At 41.4% G+C, this 27,259-nt stretch overlaps 1 protein-coding gene and 1 long non-coding RNA gene across 2 annotated transcripts; one reads left to right on the top strand and one right to left on the bottom strand.

Moving 5' to 3' along the window:
• The first annotated feature begins 23 nt into the window (after positions 1–23).
• On the top strand, positions 24–27,002 carry MCMBP (minichromosome maintenance complex binding protein). The gene is made up of 16 exons (XM_079976702.1): positions 24–222; positions 3,501–3,586; positions 5,789–5,929; positions 6,970–7,011; positions 8,713–8,812; positions 9,663–9,794; positions 10,315–10,466; positions 12,347–12,447; positions 13,288–13,463; positions 16,216–16,339; positions 17,702–17,819; positions 18,846–19,011; positions 23,057–23,190; positions 23,854–24,018; positions 25,804–25,892; positions 26,622–27,002. Exons 1-16 carry the CDS (start codon positions 165–167, stop codon positions 26,746–26,748), a joined length of 1,911 nt encoding a protein of 636 aa, XP_079832828.1. The 5' UTR covers positions 24–164; the 3' UTR covers positions 26,749–27,002.
• On the bottom strand, positions 7,567–8,705 carry LOC307216482. Its single transcript, XR_013839117.1, has 2 exons — positions 8,344–8,705; positions 7,567–8,304 (listed from the first exon to the last, which is right to left on the bottom strand). It is a non-coding gene; the product is annotated as an uncharacterized lncRNA (long non-coding RNA).
• Positions 27,003–27,259: the final 257 nt, after the last annotated feature.

A 27,259-nucleotide genomic window follows, 5' to 3' on the forward strand; every position in this document is an offset into this window, starting at 1 on the left:
GAGAAGGAGAGTCAGCTCGGCCTCGGGCGCGCCGCTATCGACGACGACAACGCCTCTTCGCGAAGCACTAGCCCGCCTAAGCGCGCCATTGCCCGCCGGCGGAGGGATACTGAGCGACCGTCGGTGAAAACCTGCGTGTGCCTCCCGGTCCGAGAGCCGACGACATGCCGTGTGTGGCGGACTGGCTGAACTGCCCCCTCAGTATCGTGCAAGGCATCTTCGGTAAGCGAAGGGGGAACCGGAGGGGGGGGACTTGAGAGGGCGGCGAGGCAAACAAGCAACGCCGAGAAGGCTTCGGGAAAGAGAAGCGAGGGAGGAGGACGAGGAGCCGGGGCTGAGACAAGCCAGCTGGGCCGGGATCAACCCGGAAGAAGGGGTCGGCTGCGCATGGAGGGAGCCGGAGGGGCGGCAGGGCAAAGTGGGCCTAGCTGGGCAGAGCTGGAAGGCGTTAGTGGGGAGCTCGGCCTTGCCCAGCGAGAGGGCAGCGGACGCCTGGCTCCCACTCTTCGGCGGGATCGCATGGCTGTTGTGGTTGTGAAGCGCCCTGAAAGCAGACCAGGAACGGGGACAAGAGTGCCTCTGAGCATGTGTAGTATGCCTTTTCGCGTGCTAAAGAATCGGGAGGTTCCAAGGAGCCTTCAGCATCACTCTCCCCCCCCCCCCCCAGGGTAATCGCCAGATCAGAGCCCTCTGTCAGAATAAAGCGAGGACGTGGTATTAGGCTGGTGCATGTCAGAGTCCAGTTAGACAGGTAAATACCACGCCGTCTGGCTTCTACATGTTTTGTTCCTTACCAGTATCAGTTGCTGGGATATTTAACTAGGGTGTCTGTGTCTCCCAGGATGTGTGGGTTTAAACCAAGCCAATTGAAATAAGTGACCATTGATTTAAACAACCAAAAGAGAGCCACTAAAATCAAGTAGCTTATTGATTGGTATGAATAACGACAGCCTGCTATAGTAACAATTAACTTGCAAACATATGTTTTAAGGAAATGAATGCCTGATATCTTCTGCAATACAGAATTTATATTGTTGCACACCACCACGATCTCCGAGCAGTGTGAGATTCAAGGGGTTCCAGGCTTTTCCAGGTCATGTTCCTTCAGAATGAAGTATAGCAGAGACTCTGCTGTCTTTAGGGTATATGGTTTATTTACACGTGTATATGACCCAAGTCTATGATGGAGAGGTTTGTGGCATTAACACACCCTAAGACGGTCTTGCTTCTCTCATAGCCCCATCCTTGGATTCCAGCAGAAATCACACACAGCTCTCTCTCCCAGCTGCCTAGCCTCCAGTCTGCCAGGTTCTAGCTTCTAGCTCACATAATAACTTCTGGTCTTTGTAACTACCAGCGAGTTGAAAGTTGGGGCACAAAGCCACTTCATTTGTAACCTTAGAAGGGGGCTCAAGTATACAGCCTGCCTACCCCCCCAACTCATAACAATATATAGATTGTGAGCAGGTAGTAAAATTGAATGGTTTCTGCTTGGCTTTCTCGGCGTACATGCATAGGCACTAAGCAAGATTAGTTACATAGCGACTAAGTTGGCTGTCCTACCCTTCCCGCCCTTCACACCAGGCGAGAAAGCAGGCTAGATTGCTTGGGGAATTCATCCCCCCAGCCTTGCTGGATTCCACTACTGTAGATATTTCTGTTCAGTCCACTAAAAGTGCAGGCAAGCAGGAGTACCAAAATGGAGTGTTCCAGAAGAGCGGCTAAGCTAGCCCAGGGTCTTCTGAATTGTGAGCCACCCCTGTCATCACTTGAGGGTGATTTACCTCCCCCCCCCCCGTCTTGCTGGCTTTCTTCTCTGACCAGCATGAGTGACAGATGCAGTGGTGCCTCCATCACACATCACTGCTACCCAACTAGGGTTTGGGTTGTCTTTCTATTGTCTAGAATTTTTCAGAGGCTACAGCTACTTAGTTAATTGGCAAGAACAGTTTGTTCTTCATGACATGGAAAGTATATATCAATCCTATTTGACAGTGATGTGGGATATTTGGGAAATTTTGGGAGACTTTTCTGATGCTATAGAGTAGGGGTGGATAACTTCTTGACCATGGGTCAATCTTGGGCCTCCATGGAATCCAATTTGGCCCCATGGCCATTTTCCCCAAAACACATCAACCCACGCATCATGGAGGGCAGGAGAACAGGGTCCAACCCTGCATTGGCTGCATGCCCTGTTGCTAGAAGCAAACAGGATCATGCAGCCAAGGCAGCAGGATTTAATCCCCACTCATCAGCTGAAAAGAAACTGAGATATGAAAGCTAGGCACTAAATGGCACCTTAAACCTGGTTATGGGCGCAACAATGGAATGTCTAGGTGCACTTTTTTTTTAACAAGAACACAAAGCTGAAAATGAATGAACTGCAACTAAAATATTATGTTTGTTTTTCACATGGTCTAGTCCTCCTGCTCACCCCCCTAATATTCTTAAGAGGGTCTCTTCTCCAATCTTCAGAAAGTAGCTGGAAGTGGAGAGGCAGAAAAAGGTCATCCTTTCCTTCCACTCTGCAGTTTTAATCTGAAATCTTAGGCACAGTATTGTGCCCAGCGCTCAGAAACTGTTCACGCTAATGAAATTCCCTGTTGCAAAATGCACCTTCAACAATGGGAGTTTTGAACACTGTTCATTGATTCAGATCTGCTGGTGTCTTTCTCCTCTTCCACCGTCTCTCTACCACTTGTTTGCTTAAAGGAGAAGCGTGGAGCTGCTTCAAAGAGCAATATTTCAAAAAGGCTCAAACAGGAGCGTGGGAGCTGCCTTAAAGCTCTTTGCAAACAGCAAAATGGTTTTGAAGCTGCTGTAAGTTCCTAAGTGCCGGATAGCCAACAGGCTGCCCAGTACTTGGAAACCTCACACAAGAAATACGATGTGACCACCCGTCATTTATGTGATATTGTGATTCCCTAATATTTTATTTGTAATTTGCATCCATTCAATGTTAACAGTGAACTTGTGAAATTGATTATTTTTCTCCTGAAAAATAAAACACTGGAAAATTTCCTGTTTCTGAAAATTTTTCACCCCACATTTGGTTGACAGACTAAATCAAGGATTCAGAACCTGTGAACTCCCCATGTGTTACTGGAACACAACTCCCATCTTCCCTGACGACTGGCCATACTGCCTAGAGTGGATGGGAATCACTAAGTGGATGGGAGTTGGAGTTCAGCTGCATCTGGAAGGCCACACATTCCCTATCTCTCGTCTAAATATTCAGCTTGCTTAATTTAATGCAGTAGCATTTTTCTTGTTCACGAACTCCAGCAATTGGTATTCAGAGGCATGCTGTCTCCAATACTAATAAATGTTAGCCTTACTACTTGAATCAAGCTTTTTATTTTTTCCAATAACTAATGCTATCAGACAATATTCTTGCAAAAATTGTGTTTGCAGTTAAGTCAGGATTCTATTTTATTGCCCAAATACACTGGATTCTTGAATGTTCTAAAATAGTTCAATTTCATTTGGTTTTTTCCTAGCTCAAAATAGTCTGAATCCTGAATGGGAGAGAAAAGTAACGGAATACTTCAGAGAGAAGCTGAAAGAAAATAATGCTACTAACTGGGTAAAATTGGGCTTACTTATTTACATATCTAGGTCCTACCCTTTTGCTTTGGTGGCAGTACACTTGTGTTTTACACAATATCTTCCTGTAACATTGCTTTAAATAAATTTGCGAACTGAACTGAGAAAAACTACTTAAAGGATTGTAAGGCTCCAAGCAGATGGGCAGAGCAGTCCTAACCAAGCAGATACAAAGGCGTATCTCTGTATGTTAAATTGCATTCTAACTGCTCCTGCTTGATGGGGTGCAGGGGAAATGCAAACCTTCATTTTCTGTCCTTTCATTGACTCTTGGGGGAATTTAGTTACACCTGCATTTTAGCTGATGTAAATTACACCAAGCTCTGTGGTAAAACCAATGAATTAAGGGAGTTGTGATGCAGCATAAGATTCTTTATCCCTCTCCCTGCACACATTTCCCATTCTTGACATGCCCCCTCTTTGCCCTTCACACCAGCATAACTTAAGCCGATTTAATTTACGCCACCAGGGCTTTCCTTCAGCCGGCATAAACAGATACACTGGGGTAATTTATTTACATCAGCTTAAGGGCATCTCATTTTGGGAGTGGGACGACATACCACATCCTAACTTCTCCCACTTGGCATATCTGATGTTTAGGGTTTCACTATAAGTGCAATAGGAACTGAAAATCTTTATTAGAGAAGAGAAAAGTTAACAGACTATAACTTCATTGAAAAGACAGTAAGTTGAATGCACCTCTAATTAGATACCTCACGTATAACTGGGACTTGCAGGTATTGTTAACCTCATGATAAGACACAAAAATATTAAAAATAAGTAGCTGGTGGAGGCTGGTCAGAGTTTTTGTTAATTCTACTATAGAGATTTTGAGCAGGAATAGTCAGGATGCAGAATTGCCTACTCTGCCTGTTTAATTTCATTGCATTGGCAGCAGTGTTTCTTAGCCTCTAGGACAGGCATCCCCAAACTCGGCCCTCCAGCTGTTTTGGGACTACAGTTCCCATCATCCTTGACCACTGGTCCTTTTAGCTAGGGATGCTGGGAGTTGTAGTCCCAAAACAGCTGGAGAGCCGAGTTTGGGGATGCCTGCTGCAGGATAAGTCTTCGCAGTGGCATACTGTAGAAGAGGGGGCCACAAACCCTTTTGAACTAATGGGCAAATTTTGGATTTTGAGAGAGCATTGTGGGTGCCAGTCACAACATGGCTGCCATGGGAGACGGACATGTCATAACACAAAATTAGAGTGAATATAATCATAGCGAAGCTTTTCCCACAAATGTATTTCCATACTAGGAAAAGCTTACCCTGTCAAACTTCTGCCTTATAGCTGTTAAAGGCACAACCTTGCTTTTTCCCTGTGCCAACTTTAACTAACACCTAGGCTGCCAACCTGTACCCACCTACCTGGGAGTTTAGGGTAAAAACATGTTGTAGGTAGAATTAGACATGAACACAAAGGGGAAGTCACATGAGCATACCAGATTAGAATAATAAGCATTCTAGAAAGAGCACTATTTCTGATGACAAATTGTTTGAATGACACTCGGTGTTGGCTTAGTTGAGATTAAATATTTGAACATCAGTGTTCTCTGGTAAATTCATCCCCATCCCCAAAGTACAAAAGAGTAAACTGAAGTGTGATTATAGCTCAGCAGCTTGATAGCCTGAGAGACTGGATAATTGGCAATTAAGCCTTGTAATGAAGGGCATACAGTGAATTCAGAAAACGAAGGTTTGAATGGTGACAGTACCGCACTGTATTAATACAGTTTTACAGTTTTATTGTTATTCAAAATGATATGGATCTGTTCATGGCTCTTAGCACCTGCATTTATCAAAAAGAAAAGTAGATGTTAGCAGAAGTGGTTTAACCAAAGAGCCACAGCATTTCCCAGGTCAAAATCTAGCAGTAAAAGACTTCTAAAAAACTGGACCTATCTTAGAAAACACATCTGTATTATCTATTATACCGGTTATCTATTATACACAGTATTAAAAATATTGTGAACTTGACAACATTTTTTTTCCCCACTGGCTGATGTAAACAAACAATAAGGCTGCTTCTAGATTAAAAAAATATAATGTATATTCTTTAGTATACATTGATTTCCTCATGATTCCTAATTACTATATAAATTAAGGTTTCATTATAGAGTAAAATTCTGTATATGTCATGTGAAAGTAGTAGTAATTCAGTATTATTATTTTCTTCTACAGGTGCCTTCATTGAATGATGTCCCTCTACATTATCTGAAGCCAAACAGTTTAGTGAAATTTCGCTGTATGGTTCAAGATATGTTTGATCCTGAATTTTATATGAATGTTTATGAAACAATTGACATACATACTAAATCATGTGTAAGTGGTTCTTCTTTATTATGGTCCTTATTGCTTTCTCACATGCACAGATACGTGCTCTCTGTGTGTGCTTGCCTTACTAATCAGCCATGATTTATGGTGGCCATCATCCACCTCCTCTCTCAAATCTTCTGCTTATTGTTCTATGTCACATGGGGCTTTTGCAGAAGTTCGACAGAGGGTGAAAGAGGGGGGGAAACCCAGCCACTTCCCTTTCCACAAGTCCTCCTGACACACACAGGGTATCAGCAACCAATCCATGCTTTTAAAAATCCATCAACAGTTCATCAATGAAGAGCACCCCATGCTTGAGTAATCTGAAGTAAGGAGAATGTGCAGGGATGGTGAGTAATCAGTCTTCCTCCTTAGGAAAGAGGATTCTTCATTCTGTTTTAACTGTGGATAGGTGCATCATTATCATGCTCCAAACCCTGGCATTTCTTGTGCTGGGCATATGCAGTGATTTACTCAAGGACTGAGACCTACAGATATTCCCACCAAGACTGAGAAGACCCTACTTAGATGGACGACTTCCAGGTCTCAGTCTCCTTAAAGAAACAGGCATGTCTGCGGCATAAAAATACTATCTTGGACTTTCTCTCAGCTGAACTGCTTTGCATATTAATTACCATGGCAGAAGGTTCAGCAGTGCCTCTTGGGAAGCAAGGCCACCACATCAATTATTGGTATAACTGAAGGGGTGTGCCCTTTTTTAATATGAAATTTACATAATCGTATTTTGTATATTAGCGTCCCAATAGATCCTGAACATCTGTGTCAGGCATAGCCACAAGCCATCATGATTTAGCTCTTCATCTGTAGGAGTATTTTGTAGCTGCTTTCAGAAGGGGGCTATAGGCCAGAATTTTTCCCATATTCAATTCTTTGTCAGATTTATTTTGATCTTTACTTTGAAATATGTAGTGCAATGCTGATACTTAAAGCATAACCACAATTGAAGCGATTTCTGTTATGCATAGAAATGAATGTGAACTGATGTAGGATACAACAGTGATCTCACATTGTCCTCTTTTTAATAGGTTTTGCATTTTGGAAAATACAGAGATGTAGCAGAATGTGGGGTGAGTGATAATATGGCAAATATAGCTCCCTGTCCCCCCGCCCATTTTCGGTTTTGGGTTTGAATAATCCCCAGAATCCATAGGGGAGATGGTTTGGTTGGGCAAGCTGTAATGCTTGCACTGACAGAACGATTAGAAGAGTGACACTGAATTCCTCCCTTTGAATAAAAATCTAGCAGTTTGGGGTTTTTAAGTGTGGGTTTTAAAGGGATAAACCTGAACCTTGCGAGTGATGTTTCTTACTTCTGTGCAATAAGTCGTCCCATATATATGTGCCTCTCCCTTGCTTCTCTTGCACCTCTCTCTCAAAAAAAAAAAAGTACTTCAAAGAAGTTTATTTCAACAAGGATACGCATGCAGGGATATTTTTCTGTATTGGCAAAATGTTGATTTCAGCACCACAACTAAGAATGTATTTAGTGGTGTACTTGATAATGCCTCTGTCCTGTATTACACAACCAAGACAGTGAAGTGGAAATAGAACAGACTATCTGTAGAAGATTTTGATGATCTGATCCTTTTGGTGCATCTAGTACTGAATTATTTCCATTTAAAAAAAAAAAAAGAAAGTCTCATTTATGCCTACATTCTAGGAGAGTAGCCACATTGGTCTGCTGCTGTGAAAACAAGTCTTGTGACATGAGCTTTCACGAACAAGACAAGACCTTCATCAGATGCATGAAGTAGGCTTTTGATTATGAAAGCTCATGCTGCAATGATGCTGTTGCCACAGAATGTTTATTTTTCTTATTAAGATAGTTATCTGAAAATTCACGGTTCTTTGAAGCTTTGAGATTTAGTTATAAACACATAGGATCCGTAATAAAATATCACAGTGTAAAGTCTCATTTTCAGGCTTCCAAAAAACTAGCCATGCCCTTCTGCAAGATCCTCATTTTCACTCTGTTATTTCTCAAACCCAGTCAGCATTTTATGGCTAGTGAGCTTGTTTAGTCTTCCATGGCTCATTTTAGGTCAAACCCCCCTCCCACTATTAGATTCCCCCCTAAATATTTTGATTGGTACTCCTGCAAACTTTGGGATTCCTCCACATCTGCTGATATATCCTTCTTGCACATGGATGTTGCCGTTTTGGCTACATAAAGATTTGGCATCCAGAGAATGAGGCTTTTATTAAAGTATATTGATTGATTCAACATTTTAATTTAATTTGAGCTTTGATTCTTATATTATACTGGGGATTTTGTCTGAGTGATGCAAACACTGATGAGTCATTATGGCATATAATATCAAATTGTTAAATAAGCCCATTTTATTTATTTATTTTTGTGACTGTTAGTATCATAGTTCTGCAATATTAACTATCAGAACCTGTGATTATGATGAAGCAGTTATTCCAGTTTCTAAGAATAAAACCTCCATGATTTTTGTTCCATAATAGGAAAACTATTTGCAGGTGTTTTGTTCTTGCATTCAAAATGGTTTAAAGCATCAGCTGCATCATGAAGATGGTTGTTGGAAGAACAGAGTATATTGTATCTTAGTGTGAAAAGGAGTACCGCTATATGAATCTGCAACCCTTTTTGAAACAAAAAAATACTTTGGTACTCTCAATATTCTGGTAGATTAACTTCTGTTACAACTGACCTAGTAGGATAGAATTTTTGAAGTGAAAGTGTCCAAATATTATTGGATATCTCGTATTCTAATGTTGTGTAATGTCACTTGATTCTTTTCTAGCCTCACCAAGAAATAGATTTAAACCCTAAACAAATAGTAACGGGAGACAGGCAGACTTTATACTGTGTTCCAGTGCCTGGAGAGTCAGCATGGGTGAAAGAAATATCCTTTGCAGTTCTTTGACTGTTCTGTATGCTGATATATAGAAAAATATATATGCAATGTGGGGTGGAGAGAAAAAATTGTAGACTTGGAATAGACCACAAGAGTCATCTAGTCCAACCTCTGCAATGCAGGAATCTTTTGCTCAGCATAACCCACAACCCTGAGATTAATAGCCTTATGATCTACCGACTGAGCTATCTGATTAAAGTGCCTTGAAATTTGAAGAAAAGGTGCTGTCCTACAAAGAAAGTTGAAGTGTTTGGGGTTTTTTAATTATTCCATAAAAATGTAGGGTTGGTTTTTCCAGGCATATCTACACAAGCAGATGAGTAGCTTTGTACATTTTTTAATTTTTAGAATAATATTAAAATGAAGTCTTCGGAAAAACATGACTCCCTCTGGTGGTTAATCCAAAAATAACAAATCTATCAAATCTACTATACATTGTAGATTAACTTTTTGAGGGAGAAAGGCAAGCTTGAATACAGCTTTTAAGACCAGTGAAATTACTCAGCTAGTGGAAGTATGTTGGGTAATTACTAATTAGCTGTGGTTAATCTTGTAACTGAGGCTGAATTATGTCACTTCAGTGGAGTTTGTTAGATTAGATAGAAAATGTTCCTAAGGAGTTTCATATGCAAGTAGATGCAAGTTATTTTCACAGTTCTCTATAACCTAAGGCTACATGTAGAATATGTTCTATTGTTGTATACATCCCATGAGAGGATGGTGCCTTGTTTCCCTGTCTTCTTTTGTTTTAAATCATTCCATACAATTGAAATACCAGATCAAATTATGCTGGGTAGATCACATCAGTAAATGCTATTGTCCTTAACTTGAGATTTAAGCCTATACCAGTGCAAGCCAAGCTCGAGTTTGCCCTTCAACATCCTATACACCAAGTCGTCACAAGAGGAGTTATGAGGAAGATGAAGATATGGAGTTGCATCCATCTAAACAGAGAGAGCAACATCTGGGTATCAGCTAATTAGACATTGATGGATTTATTTTAAGTTCCTCTTACACCCAAAACACACTAAAGTCATATGGCTGAATAGCTGTTTTATTGAAGCACATATTTTTTTGGTACTCTGATCCGCTTATTGGGCTGCATCTATGATTCTCTCTCCACTAGATCAAGTGCTCTTGCACTAATGGACTGATGAGTTTTAAATGTTGCATAGCAGAGGAATCCATCGCAGCAGCTGTGCTAGTGGAAACTTGTGCAACTGATTGTGCAATCTGTTGTGCAACAAAGTTACCAGCATCTTGCTTATGCATTCTCTTGCACAACAATATTCTACTGGTGCAAAATATTTCACCAGCAAAACAAGTACTGTATGCTTCTAGTTTTGCACTACATTGGATGCACCCCATTACAACGTTTATTTTTTTTACCCTAAACCTCTGGCCTTGTAAAGCTTCTTTGAAAAACTGGAAGTTTTAATTTCAACTTTGATTGGACTTTGATTAGAAACTGCTTCTTCTAACTTGCAGGAAGTGTGCCTGATATCCATGGGAGTGGAGAGCCAAAGCGATTAGAAACAGAAGCATCTGCAAGACATCAGACGATCTCCTTAAATTGCTCACCTCCGCTAGATCTAAACTTTCCACTTCCAGGAGAGAAAGGCCCTGCATGTCTTGTGAAGGTAATAAGCCTATCAAGCAGTATTAAGCATTGCCTCATTTACATTTTAAATCCATGGATGAAATATGGAGGCTAAGTTCAACCTCCACTGATGAAAATAATAAGCTTCTGAATGCCCATTACTGGGGAGTCATAAGAGTGAGCATGTGGCTGCAGTCAGGTGCTGTTTGCAGGCTTCTCATAGACATCTGGGTTTGCTATTGTGAGAACAGGATACTGGGCTAGAGAGCCTCTGGCCTGATACAGCAGGGCTCTTCTGTTCTTAAAAAAAAACCAAAAGAATGTAATCCTTAAAATAAATCCTGCCATTAAATGCACTGTTGACCTAGGGTATATTTTTATAATTCAGAACACAGAAGTATGTGTAGCTGCAGTTGTACTCACATAAGCAGACACTTGAGATGTCATGTTCCTTTAATCCTATTTATTCAGTTGAAGTTATGAAGTTATATGTGCATTCTTTAAAAAAAAACCCATGATCATATATTTTATGTGAGTTGACATAGGTGAAACAGCAGGATACTCGTATCTCACACAATAAATGGCAATATGTAAATCTCCAAAGTAGGTCTCCAAAAACTGGAATGTAAGCTAAGAAGTAGACCAACAGTTGGTGTCTGTGCTGGGGGTTGTGCATGTTGATTAGTAATGCGTTGTGTGTTATGCAGCTCTGGCCATTACTGCTGCATATTTCTGAAATGATTAATATATTCTCTATAAAGAGTAAAGCTCAGTGCTAAACTCATGGAAATGGGTAAAATGCAGCTAGTTATTACAGATGTCTGCAAGCAAGAAGTGGCAGATACAATGAAATGTGCAAGAAACCTTCTGCTTGCTCTCTTAAGTCTCTACGGTTATGTTGAAATCTACTTTATGATTTTGCTAGAGAAACACACTGGCTGTATTTGGATGAAACAAAATTTAAAAAATCCGTCCAGCAGCACCTTAGAGACCAACTAATTTGTTATTGGTATGAGCTTTTGTGTGCATTCACACTTCTTCAGATACCATTTGTATTTGGATGGTTTATTGTTACAGGAATGAGCTGCAGCAAGCCCTTCCCACTCTTCTTATCCACTGTGGTCACAAAGAAAAGATCTAAAGCTGTTGCTTCTTTTTGAGTAACTGTAGTTTACTCAAAGTCCTAAAGTCCTAAACCGCAATTAATCTTAATTATGGTTTGTTGAAACAAACCAGTTTCATAATCCAGAGTTCAAAATCTGCTTTTTTTCCAGTACAATATAGTTAAGATTAACCACATTTTGTCTGCGTTCAGACACTGCGACAAGCTGCAGTTAATCCAAAACAGAAACAAACACTTCCAGAGTCCTCCTTGCAGCCATACCAAAAGAAAGAAGGGAAAGTGCAAGAGTATGAGACTTGTTGTGAGGAATGAGGCAGAAATTCAGTTCACACTGCAAATGTGAACCTAACTAATTTGCAGAACCCAAAACAATACGTGAGCTGAAATGCAGCTATCTCGCTTCTCTGAATTTTGCTGTGTAGTTCTCAACCCAAATTATGTACAGTATGCATAAATGTGTATAAAACATGCATATATTAGTGAAAATAACGTAAGTAATATACACATTAGAAGAAAAGGTTTACAGAAATGTGTGTATTAGGAGAAGTGAGCACTAAAATGTTGGTGAAGTTTTGGGAGACCGTTTTAAAAAGAAATTCACAAACTGATGCAGAAAAGTGAAGAACTGAACTTGATATTGGAGGAATGAGCATCTGGAAGAAACCGAAATTGAAGGATTCATCCATTCCTACTTGCTGTTGCTCATTTCTGCAAAGATAAGTCCTGGCTTAATATTCAGCTCTATGCATTCTGTTACTATAATCTGTCTCTTCTCTTAAAAATACTCTTTGTGACAGATATATGAAAACGGGGATAGTTTCAAAGTGAATGATGTTCTTGAGGTGTATGGGATTTTATCTGTCGATCCAGTCCTGAACATGGTGAACAACGAAGATAGGTAACATTTTAATGTTAATAGGATCCACATTTACAGTTATTAATGATAATAATGTTGAAGGCACACAGATTTGAGCTACAAACAATATTTAAGTATTTTATTTGTAACTTATCAGTATAATAAGCACCACTGTATAAATAAGCAGAATTATGATCCAGTTTTTCAATAGCAAGCTGAGCTCAGCTTTTACTATGGTGCTGACAGCATAGTTGCACATGCCCTGCTGTCTCCTTAAACACACAGCGCTATGAGGGTGACAGGCAATGTCAGAAGGAAGACCTCTTCATTCGTTAATCAAGCTCAGCTATGTTGTTGACAGTGTAGCAAGCAGGAAGCCCCCCCCCCCCAGACCAATCTATGGGTCCTTCAGTCTGGAGTTGATGTTGTGGAAAGTTACAAGGCATACACACACTTCTTGACCTAGTTGGCTGCCACATCCATGCCAGTCACCACACTGGTACCACTCCAGACCCCACTTAGGATTGCTCTGTTAGAATCCTGGAGGTGTTCTGTGTATGCAACATTGGGAAGGGTTTCTAGCCATGTTGCCTTTTTTCTTTCGGCCTCAAGCACCATAGCAAAGAGGCCTGTTATGTGTAATACCTTCCCCTGTAGAGTTTATAGATTCATCTCACAGAAGTACACAGTGGCAGGTTTTGATTCTAAGTGGGGTTGAAACCTTGTAGTAGCTGTCCTTCCCAGTAGGACTTGCCCCTCCCAATTTTCATGGTGTACATTTTTTAGTCCCGCTCTATCTGTTTTATATGTCATTGTATTCATTGATAGCACCTGTATAACTGCACGAAATGTGTCTTAAGCTTGGCTGTTTTTATTTACTAGGGAGAATTCATCCTCTCCAGTGGAGTCTATGGAATGTATGGACACAATGGAAGAACAGAGGGTTCATAGTCCCCCAGCCTCATTAGTTCCCAGAATCCATGTGATTTTAGCACAGAAACTTCAACACATAAATCCATTATTGCCTGCCTGCCTTAATGAAGAGGAAAGCAAGAGCTGTAAGTAGTTAAGCTATTAAAAGAAAGATTACCTCATTACTGATGAATGTCTGCACTGGACTTTATTGTTTCCACTTCCTCATTCACAAAGAAATAAGCTTGTTCCCAGAGTCCTACGTATTCAGATCACAAAGGTATTCTACTAAACATCTTTTAAGCCTTTGATTTCAAGGTTTTTCTAGATTTTCCACAAATACATTGACATTGCCGGGGGTTTTTTTATTTGAGAAATGTGACTTGAAATAAGCTTATTCCTGGAAAAAGGCCCCCCATGCCAGTCCTAATTAACCATTGCTCACCCCCTGTAGCAACAGTTAAGGCTCTGGTGTACATTTTGTACTTTTAGCTGGTACAAATGCGTATGAAATATGCAAGCATGGGATTATAGTGTGCATGTTACAAAGATCCATACTCCAAATAGTTAAAGATGGTTGCTATCAACACTGATCCTTTTGGTTTTTAACTGAGCTTGATTTTGCTTCGTGGCACTTATATTATTTTTTTTTAGTAGTTTCTCTTCCTTACGCAAGTCGTTTATATTTTAGCTACAAGTTTTACTATGAGATCCTTGGTGGAGATGGAGCATATTGAATCCTTTTGTAAACATAGCTGATAGTTATGAATCCTACAGCATATTTAAGTCCCTTGGCTCAAAAACCATTCAGTTTCCTTTAATGAGGGATTCACTGTGAACAGGATTCACGAATCCAAATCAGCTGTTTTTCAGCAAAGGAATGGAAGCTGAGGAAACAGCTCTTAATTACAATATTGAATAAAAGTCTTTCCCCACCCCCCCTACAACAGCTGTTGCCCTGCTAGATGCTTTTCTGAGGCAGAAGCCAGCCTCCTAAAAAATCAAAGCTCATATTAATGATTATGTACCGTATTTCCCAGCTTTGTTTAAGGAAAATTGGGTGGGGTTTTTTATACATTGAATTTTCTCACTTAAGCACAAGTGTTAATTAAAAGTGTGGGTTATGCCAGCTATTATGTGGGCACTGAATTTCGCTAGAGAAATGTTTACATAAAAGGGGAAGAAAATTAATAAATAAATTGCTTTATTAACTTCAATTCTGTCCAAATTCAAGTTACCATTCATTCCTGTGTTTGAAAGTAGACAGTAATGAGTAAAGATAAAATATTACAATATAATCAGTACTACTTTCTTAATTGTTATTTATTTACAGAGCAATCCAAACAGTGTGGGAAAGGGAGAACTGAAGGGAAACACCTTTTTGGTGCCCTGCAGGACAAAAGGGAGCATAAAGCAGTGGGGGGTTTTCGGGGGGGCGTCTGTTACCACCTGCTCTTTCTTTTTCTTCGGGACTTGCATATGTTTACTCATTTGGGGGGCATAATGTCCGGAGACTGGGACTTTTTCGGATCTAATGCCTTTCCCTGCTCTCCCATGGCATACCCCTTTTCCTTTACTGAATTCTGTAAGGTGCAGGCTACAGAGGAAGACCTTGCAGAGGGGGGCCTGCCCACTCAGATTTGAAGCATTATTTGGCCCCTGACATACTCTCCCAAGGACTGCAAGATTAGAAAATATTTATATACCACCTTTCAATTTTATATTCTCTGTAGTTTACAAATTAAGATTAAAAAGGAGACATTATTAAAATAACCCTCCATATAATCCATGTACAACATGCTGTTTTGATGTCTACATCTGCATGTTCCACTGAGCCATAGTTGAGTGCTGTATGAATTGGCTACATTGCATCTTAGGCTCCCATCCTTTCTCGCATGCAGCTTCTGCTTTTATATAACCGCAGCTGCTGTTTCATTTACACTGTGGTTAATATTAACCATGGTTGATTTTCAAACAAGCCAACTTCAAACCATAATTACTGACAGTGGCCTGCTGAACAAACCATAGTTAAGGCTAAGCACATTTCTAGATCCAGATGAATCTGCTAGCTGCACCTTAAATCAAGAGCAGAAGCTTGCAAACAGCTCCTCCCAGCTGTGTGTGCAAAAGATAAGGGGAAGCATGCAGCCCAGTGCCTGTCCTGCATATTCATATTGTGCTAAACTATGCTTTAGTGTTACATGAAAATGTGACCAACAAGTGGCCAACATTTAGTGATGCTGCTGCATGTACTCCAATGTGTTCATTGGTCCTTTCCTGCAGAGGGCACCACAGACCAGAAGCAAAGCAGCAGACCTCTCAAATTCAAACCCAGACTGGCTCATGGAGGCCAGTCTATAGCACAGTATCCTCCTTCAGGGTTAGAGTCACCTACTTCTCTTCATGCAAGATCCAAATGCAACCATGCTCTTCTTGCCTCTTGGTGGTAGTATTCTGAAGTTCTGTGCTCTTTGTAATGACAGACACCTCCCTGTGTTTTTGTGTAATCTATATTCTTTAAACATGCACACATATAGTGTTCTGGCTTGTGTAATTATGTACTGCTTTTGCAGACCAGATTTTGTATAGTATTGGTTAGTGCTGTATGAAAGTATATAATAAGAAAGACATTACGTTAAACCAATAATAATAATAATAATAATAATAATAGTAAGGGCCTATGTTGAGAAACTTTGCCCCAACCGTCAGACAAAGTAGCATAGTGTGAAACTTAGGTGGGCAAAGATACAAGATACAAAATTTGCTCTTTTGCTGGATATAGAGCTGTATGTTGTCCAGTCTTTTCCCCAGTTGATACTCATTCATATAAAAAGAACTGTATTTTATATGACTGTTAGGCAATGGTATTTCTGTCTACTCCCTACTGTTCTCTGTTAGTTGTTTCTAGTTTTATGTCTGAACTGTCACCAGTCAGAGCAGAGCTTCTTGGCTTCCTCACTCATGCCTTCTTGGGAGACAGCCTGGCTGCTGAGTACCTTATATTGCATCTCATTTCCACAGTGTAAGTAACCTGGTCAGCTATTTAGAACATTTCATTTTTCCCATACAACCCTTTCTAAATTTAGGATTTAGCATGCAGCTCAGCAGATTCTTAAGTGTTCTGTCAGGGGCTCAAAGAGATCAAATAACACCTATGAACTAATAACCAGAACAGATGTTTTAATGTATTGAACCCAAATACACAGGAATAGCCTTGGGTATATCATTGCCCAAGAAATGGAAGATGGTGCTTCCCTTAAGCAAGAACTCTGGGAAGCTTTCAAACAATGGGGGCAGCGCATGTGTGTGATAAACCATGGTTCATTATGTGACCAACTTCAGGGTCATGTTCTCCTTCCTCCACCAGTACAGCTCTCAGTTTCAATAAACCACAGCTCAGTGTTGGCTCTGAATCCTAAACTGTGGTTAGTCCTACCTATAGGTAATTCAGACAGACTAGCTTCATAGGCTTTGGCTTGATGGTAGTTTCAACAAACCATATTTAATACTAAACACATTTTGACCAAAGTTTGAGCACAATACTTAACTGCCAACTTACTACTCCTGACTACACCAGAGGAGGGTGGGAAAGCAGTCGAGCCCAAGGCTCACCGCAGCTAATTCTTGTAAGAGCGAGTAAGAATTTGCTCAAGGGTGGTACATTTTGGATAAAAATTCTCCAAATTTACTTCCATTAAATTGCACCCTATTTTCATCATCTAAAGTTGGGCCTTCAGCTCGCCTCCAGACTGGGCTCCTATAGCATCAGGAAGTTACGGACCTGATTGTCTTATGTGTTCCATATGTTATTTGCATCTCATTCTCATTCTTGGCAATTTCTCTACCTGGGCATTTGAGTTTGGATGTTTTGTTTCTCACCTTCCAGTGTCTATTGGGAGAGGAGCAGTTAACTGGACACGTAAGCTGTCCCTCTCACCCAATAAACAATTATAACAAAGCCATCCAGAAATATAACTCCTTCAGGGCTTCTCTCCTTCTTAAGAGGTCAGTGAAAAGGGGGAAGGTTGAGCCAGTATTTGTAACTACCTCAGCCTTTCCTGATGATTGAAATAATTGTGGAGGAGAATTTGGAGGTTCTGAATAATTTACCACCTGAACCATTGATATCCTCAACTGTGCTCCCAATCATCATTCGCCATCTACATATGAAGCTGAGGTCTTTTCTGGTATTCAGATGTATAAAACTGAAGCTCACTTTACAGGGTTTGGGGAGGGGAAACAATTTTTGAGCTTTCTATTAGCCTTCTAGACATCTGCTTTTTTTATTTAAAAAAAACCCCATGAATCATGAATTTGCCACTAACTTCTTGCAATCACTCTAGCAATTGCAAAATGTCTGCTTTCTCTTTTGTGTGTTTTCTAGCTATGCAAGAAGAGATGTTCTTCCTCTGGGAAAATTCACAGTCAACTTAAGCGGCTGTCCAAGAAATAATGTCTACACGGAGCACATATACAATATTATTCAGCAGCTAGTGCCTGCAGTAAGAATTCTATATATATAAATGCTTTGTGAAGCAACTGATTGTGCAATAGTTCACCTATATGAGTATGTTGATACAGTAGCCACCTAGAAGCTTCATTGCAGAACTGGAGGTGTTAGAAGTATACCTAAAAAAGGCAGGTGCACACTTTCCTACAATATTTCTGTTCCAATAGCTGTGAAGACTGCTATTGGAACAGTACATTCAGTTCCTTGGTCATAGCAGTAAGGTAAAGGTAAAGGTACCCCTGCCCGTACGGGCCAGTCTTGCCAGACTCTGGGGTTGGTGCGCCCATCTCACTCAAGAGGCCGGGGGCCAGCGCTGTCCGGAGACACTTCCGGGTCACGTGGCCAGCGTGACATCGCTGCTCTGGCGAGCCAGAGCCGCACACGGAAACGCCGTTTACCTTCCCGCTAGTAAGCGGTCCCTATTTATCTACTTGCACCCGGGGGTGCTTTCGAACTGCTAGGTTGGCAGGCGCTGGGACCGAACGACGGGAGCGCACCCCGCCGCAGGGATTCGAACCGCCGACCTTTCGATCGGCAAGCCCTAGGCACTGAGGCTTTTACCCACAGCGCCACCTGCGTCCCGGTCATAGCAGTAGCCAACACCTAAATGAAGAAATGAAGTATCTGTATGTGGAATTCTATGGTATATTTTTTGGAATAGAGTTTATTTTGCCTTACGCAACATCTTTAATACTCAAGGGTACTATGATAATTTGGAGCTTTAAGGAAACTCAGTAAACACATAACACTTGCATCTTTTAAAACTAATACACAAAAAACTTAACTCGCTACAGTTCTCTTTTTTAAAAAAGTTTGCTAATGACATATCTAAGTGTATTGAGAATAAACATTTGTATTCCCCATTCAACTTGTGGTGTCTGCATGGTTGCTGTTTGATCCTTCCTTTGTGCGTGTATTGACCCACTTGTTATATCTCTGTTATTGTTTTAGTGTTGTTTTGTCTGTCAAAGGAACACTTCTTAGCGGAAAACTCATAACTTTTTTTTTTCCTTGACAGTCCTATCGCCTGCCCATGACAATAGAGAACATGAACTGCTTAAAGTTTAACCCTCACAAGGACTACACAGCTAACCGCTTAGTCAGTGGAGTACTACAGCTTGCAAGCAATACCTCCCTTGTGATAGATGAGACTCTGCTTGAGCAAGGACAGCTTGACACTAGAGGTTGGTATTTGGGTTTCATTCATCCATTCATTATCCCAATGCAAAGCTCTCTTGCATTAACAGAAATATTAAGAAGAAACCAGATCGCTGCATTTAGAAAGGATAATGTTGGCTGTTCAGGTTGCACTGTCATTATTTTACAGAGTTATCTCTCAGTTGACCCATTTTTGTCATCACATCTGTGTCAGTTTAATTGGACAGTGTGTCTAACTGGCTCCAGTCTGTAACTTTATTGCTTAGGGCAGAGTACCTGAACTTCACTACAGTAGCTTTATATATGTTTCTGCCGCCTACATTTGTGTCTGATCATTTTGCTCTGTTTGGAAGCAGTGCTGACTTCATCTCCTTATACCGCTGGCATCCTTGTTTTATAACAGGGGTAGACTCCCAATTCCAAAAGCCACAGGCAGGACCTTCGTGCTGGTTAACCTAGTGGTCTACTCCCAAAATGTATGTGTGTTTTCTCAAGCTGACAATCCTAATTCTTGAAATAATTGGACATTTTATCTAACATGTCAGTGAGATCAGGGTTTTCAACCACTGGTTGGCTTATATCATAACTTCCCTTCTGACAAACAGCAGAGTTCACATAACAGGGATTTCCACCTCCTTTGTAAAGATATGGCACAGGGGGCTGCAGACAGAGAATTTGATGGAAGTTGCCCTTTTTCATCAACAGAGTAGCAACCTAGGATCCAAGCCATTGTCTCTGTAATGTATAACAAATTCTCATACGTGACAACCCATGTCATATGTAGCTAACCAATTTTTACAGATTAGCATGATTAGAGCAGAGTACCTGCGCTTAAAGTACTGCAGAAAATTTGGATTAAAGTCCTTTCATATCCCATGCTTAGTATCAAGATGGAGGGTTTGATAAATAGGTGCCAGCTGGCAACTCAACTGGAAGGTTTTTTGCTGATTTCTGCAGCATAAAAGGTGGCTCTGGGAGGAAAGTGAAAGTGACAGAAATTGCTTTCCTTTCCTCCAGCAGGAACTTCTACTGATTTTGAGTTACTTCTGCAAAAGGAATAAGCCCTCCCATTCACAGAAGGACAAATCTGGATCAGCACTGGGTTTTTTTAATTTGCTTGTTGTAAAGGGATTTTTGTACCACCACTGAGAGTTTCCAGGGCAGTTCACTTGGCTCAGTGCTCCAACAAAATCTTAAGCCTTTTAATTTAAAACCATTACTTAAATCTGCTTAACACTTTAATTCATTGTTCCAGTTACTCCATGCCTTGTTTGTTCTGATCAACCTGACATGTGCATGGAACAATTTGTTACCTTGTGTTTGATATGGCGGGTGGGAATTTGCTCTGTTTTCACTTAACTTACTACACTTCACAGTGTACTTTTGTGAAGATTTAATAAGGAATTCCTTCCTTTTTGCCCGTTGGTGAATTGAATGTTCGCTGCTCTAAAGGCAGCTGTTTCCAGCTTTGCTGAATCACTGCTGCCTTTCCCAGCGTGGGAGCCTCCAGCTCGAGCCAGTTCTGAACATCCGGTTAGCTTCCTTACTCAGTATTACCAGTATTAGCCTCAGGCATCTATTGAAAAGCTCTGTATTAGGGGGAAACTAAAACTTAAATCTGTAATTCACTGTATCAGTAGATCATTCTTGGCAGAATATAGTTTCTGGTGTCATTTAGTTATGTTTCTTGGCTTAAAACAGTGACGCCTCCTTATAATATTCTTGGGCTATTTTCGTAACTCCTGTGTAGAACGCCCAGGCTATCTTAAACTTCTCTACTAGCAGGTTTTCTGCTTCTGTTGGATCATAAAATATTGCAATCATACTTTGTCTTAATGTTAGCTACGCTTGAAAGAGCATGTAATGAGGGCCTAGTCTGCATTTGTTTGTACCTGGTGAAGAGGCTGCAAATGTGAAAAACAGGAGCCACCCACAGCCATGAGTTGCTATCACGATCCTTTCTTTCTCAAGGACATAATAAATGAAGGGTTGCTCAAGTAGTGCATTTCTGCTTTAAAAGCAGGTGTTGGTAGGTACAACGTGGTCAGTAGGATGGAATAGTAGTTGCCACCACCTAAGTCAGGGGTCAGCAACCCGCGGCTCCGGAGCCGCATGTGGCTCTTTTACACCTTTGCCACGGCTCCGGGGCGGATACTAGCAAGGGGAGGAGGCGCATTGTGCGCCCCGACACTCCCCACTGTGGCGGGCACTGTACTGGCTGTGACGTCGCATGGGGGCGGTGCGTGCGTTAGTCACACAGCGTCCCGACGTCACCTTCCCGCCCGCCCGCCCGCTACATTGTAAGGGGCATGTACGCTGGTCACTGCGTTGAAAGGGGGCATGTACGCTGGTCACTGTTTTGAAGGGGAGTGAAGAACACATACACAAAAAAAGGTAACTTGTTAATTTAACGTTTATTTCTATGAGGAGGAGTAATTCTGAGGGGTCAAACAAAGAAATAATAATAAAAAGTGACAAAAAAGTTATTTTTATAATGATGAGTTTTGCGGCTCCCAGTTTTTTTTTCTTTGGAAACGGGTCCAAGTGGCTCTTTTTGTCTTAAAGGTTGCAGACCCCTGACCTAAGTGGTAGTGCCTCTTGTCTGCTACTGTATACAGTGGTACCTCGGTTTACAAACTTAATTTCTTCCAGAAGTCCATTCTTAAACCAAAGCATTCTTAAACGAGGCACGCTTTCCCTCCTTCCACCGTCCGGCTTCCGTTCCTCTTCCAAGGCAAAGTTCGCTAACCGGAACACCTACTTCCGGTTTTGTGGAGTTTGTTGCCCGAATAGTTCGTTAACAAGATTGTTCGTAGACCGAGGTACCACTGTATTAAAGTTTGGGTGCCCGATTATTCTTCCAAAGCAGCTACTCTATTCCCAGCTTAAGAATGGAAAGTGAAATACCAGTGGACAACAAAAGAGGTTTAAAGAGGTTCTTAAAGGCAAATCTTTAAAAATGTAGTATAAGCGCTAATAACTGGGAAACACTGGCCTTTGAGTGCTCCAATTGGAGAACAGCCTTTACCAAAGGTGTCATGGACTTTGAAGAAGCACAAACTCAGGGCAAAAAGGAGAAACGAGCTAAGAGCAAGGCACGTTTGGCAAACCCTCACCATGATCAACGTCTGCCTGGAAACCTATGTCCCCACTGTGGAAGGATGGGTGGATCCAGAATTGGCCTCCACAGTCACTGTTAAGACCGTTTTCATGGAAGACCATCTTACTTGGCTACGAATGATCGCCAAAGAAGAATTAAATTTCTTTCCCTGATCAGGGAATAAACATGTCATCTATCTGGAGCTTCATATTTGGTCTCTTAGCTTCTTTTGAAATCATACTGATGCTATAGTAGTACTTGTTCCATGGGCCACAGGGATTGCTACAGCACTTTTCCAGCTGGACGTGATGGGTGCCATAGCACCTGGTGAGATTTATACCCTAGCAAATGGACACTGCAGCACTTCAGGAGGCACAGGGGAAGAATGAATAAGCAAGAACAATGGGATTTCTGGAAACAAAAACTATTGCTTATAGATGGAAGTTCATGGAACCCTGAAACTCTCACTATTTCCCCCCCCCCCTTTCCAGCACCCTCCTTATTCAGATGACTAGTGCCTGGTGCTGAAAAGCTGAAATTGCTCTCTTTTTTGTTCTACCATGTAGTTCAAGAGATACTGTAGTACCTGGAATTCTTAACTGATATACTGAATAAATAGTAGAAGCTATAACAGCAGAAGCTGTATACTTGTGCAAAATATACTCCATTCTGTCTCCTTCCAAATATATACTCCAGGATCTACTCTAGGACTTGACCTAATATCCCTGTGAACTGGAAAGTGCCATGATACATACAATAATATTACATCATCTTGGAGTAGACTCTACATCCTGAAGTTTGTGTGTGTGTGATATAACATATATTCTTGTGATTTAAGTAGATAATTTATTCCCAGATAGTAATATACTGCACAAAATAACTGCCAACTGATCATTGAAAGACTGTGTTTTGTTTAAAACTTGAAGACTTTGCATCTACATTTCAGAGGATTTTTTTTTCTGTTTCTGTAGGTGTTCACAATGTGACAGCACTAGGTCACCTGATAACTTGGCAGAAGGTGGATTATGACTTCAGTTACCACCAGATGGAATTCCCATGCAACATTAATGTCCTTATCACTTCAGAGGGCAGATCGCTCCTACCGGTACGGCAATACTTCACTTTTCCTCTGCATTTGAAAGCTTGTTAATGAAGAACAAGAGCATACTATCCTAGGCCAACTAATTTTGTGTGTTATCACTACTTTCCACTTTCAACTGCCGTTCAGTGAAATATGCTATATTTGCTATTAAGATCTCATTTACTTTGAAATGAAAGGGAAAGGTTGAGATGCTGTAGCGATAGGACAACATAGAGTTGGAAGATGATGGCGCACACATCATAGACATTATGTGTGGTGTTCCATTTGTAGATGGAGAGGATAAACCAGATAGGCTAGTTCCTCAAGTTAGAGCTGTGTAGCAAATACATCTATTTAGGGTTTCCTAAGTTTTGTTAATAGTCTAAACCATATTTGTGTTTTGTTAATAATAATAATAATTTCCCCCTTTTTTATCCCTCACTCTCCCACCCGCAAGCTCAGCTCCCCTCTCTGATTTATTTGCACATATTATTCTCTGCATGTTATAAAATTGTAATTGGTTATATTGATTGATAATTTGTTCTGTTAAAATTGTTTAATAAATATATATATTATTAATAATATTTTTTACCTCGCCCATCTGGCTCATATTACAGCCCACATCACTTATAGTATGGAACTGATAACAGTGAAAGAGAAGTAATGCTGTGCAATGTCTTTCCACAGTCCGACTGCCAAGTCCACCTGCAGCCGCAGCTCATTCCCCCCAACATGGAAGAGTACATGAGCAGCCTTCTCACAGCAGTGCTGCCATCTGTCCTCAACAAGTTCCGCATTTATCTAAGCTTGCTGAGACTGCTGGATTACAGTATATCTGATGAAGTGACCAAGGTAGAGAAAGCACTTTCTGCTTTACCAGAATCTCTTGTCGAGCAGAGTATATAGTTTGGGACAGAGTCATTCCATCTAGGCTGCCACCTCCCTTATCCACAATACTCCTTGCCCTAACTATAAAAGGGAATCTACCATTGGGGATTTTGTTGGACTTCAGATATGACTGCTTCAGCCTGTTGCTTCCTGAAAAATATGAAGAACTGTCCTAGAATCAGTTAAGTTGCTATTATCAAGGGGAGAAAGTGCAGGAGGACATGATCCCTATGAACAGACAGTGCGTATTGGCAGCGGAGTAAGCAAGTGTGGTCTCGTCTTCTCATGGGTGGGATAGAACACTCTCTTCATTTTAGAATACTGTCTTCAAGGGATAACGGCACCATGTAGGGGCCCACTAGGAGCTGTTGTAACACTAGGATACCTGGGAGTAAAGCACTTTGCCATTATATAGGCTTGGAACTATAGTCCCTCCTTCAATGGAAGATTTTGCCAATACTACACTGCATTCCTACCTTACAATAGCTAAAAGTAGCATAAAAAAGGGGTAGATGTTTATTTTGTGTAGTGGGTAAATAATTCTTCCAACCTGGAATGCAACATGCCTCAAAAACACAGTGCTACAAGCAAGGTACCGTATTTTTCGCTCTATAACACGCATCTGACCATAACACGCACGTAGTTTTTAGAGAAGGAAAACAAGAAAAAAATATTCTGAACGAAACAGTGGGTGCATGATTTTTATGGTTCATGCTGTGGCCACAGACATGTGATCTGATGGTGAGTTTGGGGTAGCCCAATGCAAAAATCCTGAGGATCCATGTGGATCCGTGCTTTGTAACCACGTTTTAAGTGGGGAGGGAAGGAAAAGCACTCAAGGGACAAGGAGCACGCGTGGAGAAGGAGCTTTTCCGCGAGCTGAGCGGGCAGGAGGGAGGGAAAGAGCACTGTTGCTTTAAAGGTATACTTAAGGTACTTGCCCTGTGCCTGGGTTTTTTTCCCATTTAACAGTTTGCAGCCTTTTCCTTCCGCTCCTTGTTTTGAGGCAGAATAGATTTGAACAAGTGAGGAGGACTTAGATTGCAGGGGATTCACCATTAGCTGTGTAAAAGCGCTCCTCCTTGTAGCCTGAGTGATAAGCAGCCACCAGCAGCAATAGAATGGAGCACAAAAAAGTGGTAGGGACACTAGGACCCAGACAATGCTCGAATCTATCCTGCCTGAAAACAAGCTGCTCCCTCTCAGCGGATCAGCTGAGACGCGGGGATTTGCGAAGTTTTCCCCTCTCCCTCATCCCCAGCCTTTTTTTTTTAACTTCCTGGTGGCTCAGAGCTCGAGGTTTGTTTTATTTTGCTGCTGGTTGCTTAAATTTTATCTTTCCTGCCGTCCCTCTGCAGCCTCATTGCTCTGTTTAGAGAGCGCACGGACCTTTGCTAGCGTCTGTCCCTCCTCCCGTGTAAGCGGCTGCTGCCCGCTTTGCTGCCATGGCTCTCCTTCCCTCCCTCCTCCCCGGCTCCAGGTCGCTTTAAAGCAAGCAAAGCGAGAGCCTCCTAGAGTGTGTAAGCGGCTCCCGCTTTGCTTGACTGACGGCAGCCATGGCTCCGATCCGTGCATTCGCTCCTTAACACGCACAGGCATTTCCCCTTACTTTCTAGGAGCAAAAAAGTGCGTGTTTTGGAGCGAAAACTACGGTAATTTGCAGTGTAGTTCCAACTCGTATTTAAAACATACTTCGAAAGTGCAATAATTTTATCACTACATTTAATCAAAACACAACTTCTCTTACAGGCAGTAGAAGATGATTTTGTGGAAATGCGTAAAAATGACCCTGAGAGTATCACAGCTGATGATCTTCATAGAACTCTGCTTGTGGCAAGGTGAGAGTACAAATGCAGAATAGCAAACTGCAAGATGCCATAATTTGCTGGAGATGTGCTTATCCCTTTAACTGCTTCAGTTCTCTTCTTGGCCCTTCTTCCCCACCATTGCTCATTTATCTTCCTCCATTTCCTTTTGGAGAGTCACTAAATCTCTTTTTTATGGCAAGCTGCTGAAAAAAAGTCCTGGTTATGATAATTCTTGACCTGGATTGCCAAGAAATGTAACCTAGACTCATAGGAGCCTACAAATAAACTATACTATATAATACACTTAAGTAGAACAAGTACATGACATGCAGACCCAGATTCTGCAAAGGATTATGGGGCTACCTAGAAGATGGGTCAGAAAACTAAGGCTGGTGGGCCAGATCAGGCCTAATTGTCTTCTGGATCTGGCCCGCAGACGATCCGGGAATCGTTGTGTGGATCTCTAGCGCACACATCCTTTCCCACTCCCTCACACGGTGGCGGCGCCTCCTCCTGACTTTTCCCCACCCTGCCTAGAGGAGGAAGCGGGCTGGGCTTTATTGGTGCCAGCAGCAGCAGTGCTTGAGCGGTCTGAGGGACAATGGACCAGCCCCCTGCTGAAAAGGTTTGCTGACCCCTGACCTAGAAGCGCAGTTTAGCTTGTTGCTTTCTTGCACAGTTAAGGGATATGGAGTGATCACAGATTACAGTTGCAAAGTTAAAACCCGTGTTTCTACAACGTATCTTTCTTGCCTGCAGGTTCCTTTCTCTGAGCGCTGGGCAGACGACGTTGTCAAGAGAGAGATGGCTCAGAGCAAAGCAATTGGAGGCACAACGTAAAGGGAGACTACAGCAGCAGAAGTGTGTAAATGGAAATGAACTCTAAAGCTACAGCTCCCATTTTGCTTTGATGACTGCAACTTTTGCCTAATCTGTGGAGCTAGTACAAAGGGTGCTAGCTTATATTTATATTGGGTTTTGTAGATAATTTGTACCAGAATGTTATGGCTGTTTTCTCAAACTTGGACACAATTTATGGTGTTCAACAGATTTAACACCGATCATTAAATTTTGGAGCTTGTTTTGTAACTGAACTAGAAACAATGGAACAATTATTGTTTGATATTAAAAGTTTACTATAAAAAATGTCTCTCTCTTTACTAAAGTGCAGTGATCGTTGCCTCACACTAACAGCTCAGTGAGTTTAAGCTTACTGCCTTATTTGGGTGGGAGTTTGAGGCTTGAATCATGGCCAAGAACTTTAGAAAAGCCTATCGAGTCTCCCAAGTTCTTTGAGAGCTTCATTCAGCCATTCCTCAGAGGACTTAACTGAGAATTCTCTCAGTTAAGCCAGTGGCAAGGCTCTGGTATAGCCCCAGAATCATCTCTCCTTCCTA

Source organism: Podarcis cretensis (assembly GCF_951804945.1).
Source record: "Podarcis cretensis genome assembly, chromosome: 5".
Lineage (NCBI taxonomy): Eukaryota > Metazoa > Chordata > Lepidosauria > Squamata > Lacertidae > Podarcis > Podarcis cretensis.

What these genes read in the sequence shown, in the direction of transcription:
- MCMBP (XM_079976702.1), top strand. Translation starts at nt 165, where the DNA reads ATGCCGTGTGTGGCGGACTGGCTGAACTGCCCCCTCAGTATCGTGCAA. An exon ending in TATCGTGCAAGGCATCTTCG is followed by an intron (nt 223 to 3,500) that starts GTAAGCGAAGGG and finishes GTTTTTTCCTAG; the next exon opens with CTCAAAATAGTCTGAATCCT. An exon ending in GCCCTGCATGTCTTGTGAAG is followed by an intron (nt 10,467 to 12,346) that starts GTAATAAGCCTA and finishes TCTTTGTGACAG; the next exon opens with ATATATGAAAACGGGGATAG.